At 33.1% G+C, this 9,672-nt stretch overlaps 1 protein-coding gene across 1 annotated transcript; it reads left to right on the forward strand.

The window, feature by feature from the left end:
• On the forward strand, positions 3,312-5,475 carry LOC105163906 (CBL-interacting serine/threonine-protein kinase 11). Its single transcript, XM_011082432.2, has one exon. It carries the CDS (start codon positions 3,524-3,526, stop codon positions 4,907-4,909), a length of 1,386 nt encoding a protein of 461 aa, XP_011080734.1. The 5' UTR covers positions 3,312-3,523; the 3' UTR covers positions 4,910-5,475.

The following is a 9,672-nucleotide window of genomic DNA, read 5'->3' on the forward strand; positions in this document are numbered from 1 at the left end:
ATTTTTTTTATGATCGAATTACCGTTGTACATCTTCACTCGTTAATGCATGTGAGAAAGGATATCTTCGCTGTTATGAGGGTAGTTTAGTCGAAAAAAATTATTTGACTTGCAATAAGTCGATTGAGGGTAAATATCAATTTTTATTCAAATTTTTTTTGCTAATATCAGCTAATTCGGTGAATTTTGACTAATATATGGGTTTATTTGTTAGACGAAAGCAAACCTCAGGATTGCTAGATGTAATTTTTCAAACTACAGAGATTTTATGTGTAGTTATCCCTTATATGTATATAATCAAATCAAATTCATACCCTAAAAGACAAAATAAAGATAAAACAACGAGAAATTGGGTTTGGAATGTCTTCGCAGACATAAAACCTTCTATCCGGGTTTAAATTCGTTCATGAAGTCATAAGACAAACCTCGTTCCCACAAAAGCATAAAATGACAACTTTATTTGCTCCACTTGATCTACTTCAAAAACATTACTTTTTCTTGCAACTGACGACTATATTTCGGAAGAAGAGAGGAAGCACATTTTTATGCCCTAATTTACTTTCAGCATCTAATTTTTCTTCCAACATATGGTATATTCTCGCCCAAGACCCTCACACGCACGAGTCATGTGTTCCTATTAAAAATTTAATAAATGAGATCAAAAACGTATCGGCCCTAACTTATAAAATAAAAAATATAATTTTTTCTATAAGCTTAATTTTTTTAAAAAAAATTAACAAATACTTGTAATAAACACGTCCTTTAGTCTTTTCCCAATTTTGGAATGTAATTATCAGCCTCCTTCCTCAGCTTTTATATAAAAATTTCAAATAAAATATAAATAAAACATCCTACTATAGATAAAAAAAACAAAAGAAGGGTGACTAATTAGTTGATTATACATAAAAATAAAAGAAGAAATTAAGTAGAGAGAATTGTACGGGCCGGCCAAAGAGCAGCAACTCAGCCCAGCGCCGCCCCCACCCGCCACCGCCCTCGAATAAAAATCCAACCCATCAAATTAAATTTAAATTGAAAAAAAAAAAAGTCAAAGAGACCGGCTTCATACACGTCATGTTTGGCAAGAATCATGATTCATGAGTTGGAATTGGTGGAAGAATCCGACCCACGTGCATTGTACTGGGTCGGGTCGGGTTAAACCGAGTCAAAACGTACACACATTCCCGATGCTTTTAACATTTCAAAACTAAATAAATAAAAGATTTTTTTTCCTCAAAATAATTGTTGGCCCTCTTTTAACCTCTCACGTAGAGTTGATGGAATCATTTAATTCCAAATAATTATTTTAAAGAAAAATAATGATTTTTGGGGGGTAATTATTTAAATAGGAATAATTGCACCGTGTTTTTTTTATAAAATTTGGTGTAGTTACACATATACTTATCGTAATTTAAAAAATTACATCTAATACCCTTGAAACTTACTTCTATCTAACAAATAAGTCCATCTCTTAGTAGAAATTAATCGAATTTGCTGATAGTAACAAAAGAATCAGAAAAAAAAATTCATTTATCTCCTATTCACTTATTACTGATTTATAGTGTCAAATAAATTTTTTTATAGCCAAATTATCCTCATACATCTTCACGCATTAATATATTAAGGAGATATATTTTCACCGGTCGAAGGATAATTTAATTCAGAAAAAAATTATTTGACCTACAATAAGTTAATAATAAATTAATCGATGGTAAAATTAATTTGTATTTAGTTTTTTTTTAATATCAGCAAATACAGTAAATTTAGCGGATATGGAAACTTATTTATTAGATAGAAGTAAACCTAGGGATGCTAGATGTAACTTTTCAAACTACAGGAGGTTGACGTTGTAATTACATCAAATCTCAGGGGATGGAAGTGTAATTATCCTAAGTAATAAGTCAATCGAGAATAAAATACAAAGTTTTATTCAATTTTTTATTAATCAACAAATTTTATGAACTTTAATGAAAAGAAAATTATTTATTAAACAAAAATAAACACCAAATAAATTATAATTTATTTTAACTTATAAAAAAATTACGTATAAATATATAAAAAATAATAAATTGATCACATTTCCCCAGATTTTCCCAACCGTATGTCATAAATGGGACATGAGGACCTACCCAAGAATAGCAGTTGGTCAGCTGCCAAAAGTGAAGATGCGTCTTCTTATCCCGCCACGTTTCCCCCTCAACATAGGCTGCCACAAACCTAAATCAGTTGTACATCTTCTACACCTTTCAACCTAACTTCTTATTTTTATGTAGAAGCGGTGTACGTGGCACAGTGTAAAACATTTCAAAATATTTTTAAATAATAAATAGAAAATAATTATATTTACAATCTCATATATTACTATTCATACTTTTTGAAAAATGATAAAAATCATTCGTGCAGTCTACAAAATTTCAAAAACTTACAATAACTATATAAATAATTTAATATTTATATAAGTAACACATATTTAAATATTTTAATATTTCAATGCTTAAAAGATGCCATATACATTTATGAATAGATAGTAAATTTTTAATAATATAATTGCCTCATAGTTATAAAATTATGATGGTATTATTTTAAAAGAAATATATTTATCTTAATATTTTAAAAATATTAATCGTATCTATCGGGCCTAATCCCACGGATCGTGAGTCTGGGGCAAATTCAAGTACAAGTTAAAAATTTTTTTGACAGGGCGGGTCTTGATTTTTGCAAACCCATCCAAGACTTGCACTGTTACTATCTCTAAAAAAATCGAAAAGAAAAATGACATTGCTTATTAGAACAACCTCGTTGTCGATATTAAATTTCATATAAATATCGATAATATTATAAATCATTATCAAATAATTGAATAGTAAGATAGTAATTACAAAATAAAAAAATAAAATTAAACCTCATAAAAATTATCCGATTCTTTTTCAAAATAATAATAAAGTTCTCATTAGAAATTTTCACTAATTTAGCAATAATATTTTTTACTATCCCTCTTCTAAATTTGAATAGTGAAATAAAAATAATGGATAGTTTTGAAATCTAATTTAAGTGGCATAATTCTTAATCATGAGCTGAGTCCACCAATATATGAATAATAAATTAATTTAATATTAATTATTAATTAATTATATATATCTAATATTAATAAAAAAACTAACATAGAAATTTATAATATAATTATAAGCGATTTCATCGAAAAAACAAATGTATTTTGAAGTTGACGCGTTTATTTTCAACATGACGAGCAGTAATCATAATACAGACAACAGCAGTATAAAATTGGACAACCCATTTTCAGGAATCTTCGTTCAACCCCAATAATAGTTCTAAATTCTTGAATTTTCTTTAAATCTCAACCACTCCCCACAAATAACCCAAAATAAAAACAAACAATTACTCGTACGTAATTACTATTATTGGCTGCAGAACCTTTAGCTAAATTTCAATCCTTTCTCCGACCATTTCTTTTTGTTTTTCTTGTCTAATTCTTGCTTGTTTGTGGGTCTCTGGATCGTCCGCCGATGTTGGAGATGGAAGAGGCGTCGAGTTCCCACCGCCCCTCTCCGCCGCCGGCCGCTTCCGCGTCGGCCATGGTCCTCTCGCCGGAGAATGCTTTGTTTAACAAGTACGAGATTGGAAAACTTCTGGGCTGCGGCGCGTTTGCGAAAGTGTATCACGCTAGAAACGTCGCCACCGGCCAGAGCGTCGCTGTTAAGGTCATTAACAAGAGCAGGCTCAACAACAACGCGAATCTCATGGCGAATATCAAGCGCGAGATCTCTATTATGAGTCGCCTGAGCCACCCTCATATCGTCAGGCTTTTCGAAGTTCTTGCCACCAAGAGGAAGATCTATTTCATTTTGGAGTTTGTCAAAGGTGGGGAATTGTTTGCTAAAGTGGCCAAAGGCCGGTTTAGCGAAGATCTGGGCCGGAAGTACTTCCAGCAGCTCATTTCTGCCGTGAGTTACTGCCATCTCCGCGGCGTCTACCACCGGGATCTGAAGCCGGAAAATCTTTTGCTGGACGAAAGTGGGGATCTGAAGGTCTCCGATTTCGGGCTCAGCGCGTTGACGGATCAGGTCCGGGCTGACGGGCTTTTGCACACGCTTTGCGGCACTCCGGCTTACGTGGCGCCGGAGATTCTCGCTAAGAAAGGCTATGACGGCTCGAAGATCGACGTGTGGTCGTGCGGCGTCGTCCTGTTCGTGCTCACAGCTGGGTATTTGCCCTTCAACGACCCGAATCTGATGAATATGTATAAGAAGATCTACAAAGGCGAGTTCCGGTGTCCCAAGTGGATGTCGCCGGATCTGAAGCGGTTTCTGACCCGGCTCCTGGACACAAACCCGGAAACCAGAATCACTATTGATGAAATTAAGCGCGACGCCTGGTTCAGAAAGGGCTACCGAGAGATCATATCTCGAGAAAACGAAGATCTCGGCGATATTCTGAAGGAAGAAGAGAAAAAACTGCAGGATCTGAACGCGTTTGACATCATTTCCTTCTCTCGCGGGCTGGACCTCTCCGGGCTGCTCGACGAAAAGTTCAAAGCGGTGGAGGATGTGGACCGGCTGACGGCGGAGGAGTCGCCGGTGAGAGTTATTGAGAAGGTGGAGGAAGTGGTGAAGGCGGAGAACGGCGGATTGCAGCTGAGGAGGACGAAGGAATGCGGGGTGGAACTGGAGGGCCAGAATGGTAATTTCGCAGTCGCATTGGAGGTTTACCGGCTGACAGAAAGGTTGGTGGTGGTGGAGGTGAAAAGGAAAGCAGGCGACACCAAAGACTTCTCCGAGTTGTGGAAGGACAAAATTAGGCCTGCAATTCTGCATCAACCTCAGCTGCAGGTTTCCAGTCTCCAGGATTCCAGTTCTGGGGTATCCTCGTCTTCTTACTCTGTTTCATGTTGATTGTTGAAAGCAAAAATCTTTCCCCCATGATCATTACAATATATGTTTGTGTGTATAATACTATTAATTCCTATCTTTAAAATGTTAATAAGATACGCATAGGTTGTAATAATCCTAGAATGTAGGAATAGGGAAATAAGATTACAGGCCCGGGATTTTCAGAACATCAGCCCGGATTGTATATGTGCATTGTGACGCAGACGACGTTGAGAGGAGTGGATAATCACTTCGGACAATGGTTCACCGGTGTGGATTTTTTACCTTTTGTTGATTCGAATGCAGTTGCCATTTCGTGTTTTCGTGTACATTTTCTTGCTCGGTTCGTTCGTAATGTTTCTTTGTCTGCCAACCGAATGTCTGCATCTACCTTGTAAGACATCTGCATTTGGTCTTGTAGATGGGACACTTGATATTGAATACGCTAGGTAGGTCGTTAGCTGAGGGATATGTAGCTACCAGTCATGCATCCAATTCACAGAGCACTGAATGCAGTATGAATTTAACCCTACATCCGGTTCAGGGACGGATATGTTTTGTTGTATTGTTCTCCCAGAACTCGACGTTGGGTGCTAATAGAAAAATTCTTATGTGCACGGGCTTGAAAAGAAGCAAACTGCATTATTTTGTGTCGTTCGCTGTTCTTACAGCCGACGATGGCTTATAAGGATTAGTTTGATTCAGTATCATGCGTTTATTTACCGCATTGGAGTGATTTGAAGCTAAACATGGCTTCCTGTCTCGGCGAAGATTGTTTGAAACTGTTTAGGGTTCTTACAGTTGGAGTTGATTTCATGTCCATCTTCTTCCCAAACATGGCTTTATGTCTGCGGGCAGTTCAATTAGGGTTTGTTTGAGGTAGTTTAAATGGGGCTGTCTGTCAATGGGTTCAAAACGTTGTGTTCTGCTACTAGTTATTAGGCCTTGTTTGGTTTTGTCTTTATTCTCAATGATCAAATATCATTACCTTCGTGTAAGTTTTTGTTCTTGTACGAGGATTTGTATGAAGAATGAGAATATAGGAGTGTTTTTATGATAGAATGAAAATGCATTTGTATTAGGATGTTCTACGACAAATTTTTGAGATGATTATACTCTCATTCTTCGATGTTTGGTGGTATTACGTGTAAATTTCTTGTGGTTTAGAAAATTACATCTAGTACTTCGGGAGTTTGCTTTGGTCTAACGAATAGGTCCGACTGATAGTTAATATTTACTAAACTAAAACTAAATGAAAATTTAAATATACTCTTGATTGACTTATTGCATGTTAAATAAATTTTTTCTCACTAAACTATCCTTGTAACGATGAACACATACCTCCTTACATGCATTAATGTGTTGAAATATATAAGTATAATTTGATCATAAAAATATTTATTTGACCTGCAACAGATCAGTAGTAAGTCAATCAGGAGTAAATATGAGTTTTTATCCCTATATTTTTGTTAATAACATTATATTTCATGAATGTTAACTAGTGACGGGTTATTTATTAAACAAAAACAAACCTCAAAATTACTAGATGTAATTTTTTAAACTACAAAGAGTATATATATATAATTACATCAAAATTTTTTGAAAGAAAAATATAATTATCCCTAATTTGTTATATGGAAAGGACGTGATATATATTTAATACAAATTTGTAATAAAATGATGTGATAGAATGAAGTTTCTAGAATTTAGAGTCAAATTCCAAAAAGAAAGTCTAACCAAAGATATGACGATTTGAAATAGTATAGATTTGAATTTATAAAAAAAAAAAAAAAACAGTATGGATTTGGAAATTGACATTTAAAAACAAAATAAAACAAGGCATTTTTACTTTTTCTCCATTTATTATTCCTAATCAAATATAAAAATTTATCGAATAATAAAAAAAATAAAATATATATTTTTACTTTTATTTTGTTTTTGTATATATTCGTTTTTCCAACTGAACCAAATAAACTTTTAATAATTTATATGTTTCAAAAGTACTCTGAAAAAATGAAAGATTATTTGAGGAACATTTTATTATTATTCAAAACCATTCAAAATATAAATACTTTTTTGATTAAAAAAAACAACAAAACCAAACACTTTATTTTTATTTTTTTATTAAACATTTTTTGAATCTTTATTTTTGATTATTTTATAAATTATTTAAATGAGTAATATTATTATACTCCACTACTTCTCTTGTCCTACCAAACAGCTGTAATGAGGCATGAGGACAGCCGTCTATCCCATTTTATGCTGTCTGTCTCTCTCTCTGTCGCTCTTCAGACCAAACCATGTTCACTATTTATTAAATCATCACTAACCATCAATAATTAGCCTATCATTGCTTCTGTTTTTCATCTCGTCTCCATAAATAAATAAATAAACGAAATAAGTTTCGTGGAGATTAAAGCTGTCATATGAGTCGAGTCGGTTTGATTTTAAGCTCGATTTGAGCTCGAAAAATTTGGGCTGGCTCGACTCAAGCTCAATTCTTTCTGTTCATCAGCTCGCAAGCCGGCTGTCGAGCTTTTTTTATTTTTTTTTATTTTTATTTATAGAATTTTTATATATTTAATTTCATATTCAATATTTTATCAATTTTATACTCAAAATTGACCATATATTATAATTATTAATCAATATCATACATTTTATTTTGAATAATAATAAATTATGATACTTTTATTTATACATTTAATCTCTATATAAAAATAAATTTAATCAACAACTTAATAAATTATAATATCTTTTTTTTAAAGGAAAAATTGCATAAAACCCCCTGTGTTATGAAACTCGACAAAAAACTCCCCGTGTTATTTTTATATGCAAAAAAAAACCTCTATAATTATAAATGTTTCTCACTTGCCCAATTCTATCTCTGCCATCTAACGGAGTTAATTTTTTGCTTAAGTCCCCGTTATGCCCTTATTACTTATTATCGCAGTTAAAAAATAAAAAAAGGGTGAATGCTTGATTTTCTTTCTTGAGATGCCGAAGTTGGGAGAAGAGGGGAAGACGACGACATACAGGTTAGCGCTTGCAATTTTTAGTTAAATCTTTCAAAATTCTCCATTATTTGCACAAGTTTAATTGTTTTAGCCTTAAGATCGAGTTTTGTGAAGCTATTAATTGGGAAGATGAAGTAAAAATTAGGATTTGTGAATTAGAATTTCTGAAATAATTTTAGCCAGTTAGAAAAGACAATGATCTGAAGAACTCTATGATTTTTTCACGGGCAGTTTGGCTAAGTTCCAACTGATTTTACGGACGTTATAATCTTCGTGATTTTCTTTGATAATGAAATATCAGGTTACTGTTGCGTAGTTGCAATAAACATGTGATATGTTCACCTCGTTGGCATTATTTGTAGACTCCCTTTTCACTATCACCGCAATGCCACATTCATGGGAGAAATTTGTAGTTGAATGAGTGAATATTAACCATACATTTATACAAATAAAGACTCTCAGAGGCATCCACTGTAGATAACATGAAAATGTTGTTGGGAATGTGCTAATTTGACACGAAATGTCGAACAATTATACACTCATCATCAGAAAATATCAGCCATGATTTGTGGTGGAAGGGTATTTACTATTTCCAATTTAAGTAGCATTTGTTGTTGTTACAATGTCATAATTTGATTGATCTAGCATAAATATAGGCAGTTTAATAAAAAAATCATAGAGTTCTATTGGGAACTATAATAAAAAATCATAGAGTTCTACTGGGAACAGTAAAAAATAATCAGAGAATTCTACATAAGTAAATGTATGTGTAGGGTCAGTTTTATTATTTGAAATTCTATATTGCGTGTTCGTCCAACTATAAGAAGATGCATCTGGCTAGAATGAGCTTGTTTCTTGTATATATCAGTTCAATGAAGTGGGAGGTAAGCCTGTGGATCTAACCTCCCTGTTGATTAGTTAGTCGGGCTCGTGGCTAGATAGGCTGAGGTGCCTTGCTCGTGGGCATCACGTATATATTAAATGACATCACAAGACAAAAAATTTGAATAAAAGATATTCAATTTGAGATTCACACCAAATTTGTATTAGCCTTTTCCTCTTCCACGGGACATACACTAATATGATGGCTGAATGTATATAATCTTTTTTTTATATATATAAAATACATATTATCACCTTTAAATACATAACACATGAAAATCAAATAAAATAAAAAATAAAATAAAATTTAAAATAGAAAATTCAATCCGAACATAAGCCTTTTGCATAGTGGAGAGAACTGAAATAGAATGTGGTTGACAATATGCAATTTGAATTGGGGATCCAAACATCAAAATCACCCGAAATCAGCCAAACAAAGGTAATAAAATTCAAAGCCATTACGCACCGACCTCTTCCTCATGAGTAATAGTGGTTGCGGGGCGTGGACTTTTTGAGCGCACAGTTCTTTCTTTGCCAACCTCTCCCCCTCAATCTCAATTATATACACAAATAGGTTAATCATTCACAACTTAATCAAAATTATTTTATTATAGTTTTCTTGTTAAATTTTCATGTTATACTTTACATATAAAATGGGTTTAATGTATTTATTCTTTGTGACATTATAAATAAATAGTTTTTTTTTGTAATAAGAAAAAATAATTTGTTCTATGTGCTTTTTAAAATAAGGAATAATTACATTTACATTTCTTGACCTATGCTCTATTTACGCAGATCATTCCTGTATTTTGTATAATTATTAAAACTATCCATGATAGCCAAAAAATAAGGACAATTTGTGTAATGATGCTAACATTTTTGGAGGAT

This window comes from Sesamum indicum, linkage group LG6 (assembly GCF_000512975.1).
Source record: "Sesamum indicum cultivar Zhongzhi No. 13 linkage group LG6, S_indicum_v1.0, whole genome shotgun sequence".
NCBI classification, from domain to species: domain Eukaryota; kingdom Viridiplantae; phylum Streptophyta; class Magnoliopsida; order Lamiales; family Pedaliaceae; genus Sesamum; species Sesamum indicum.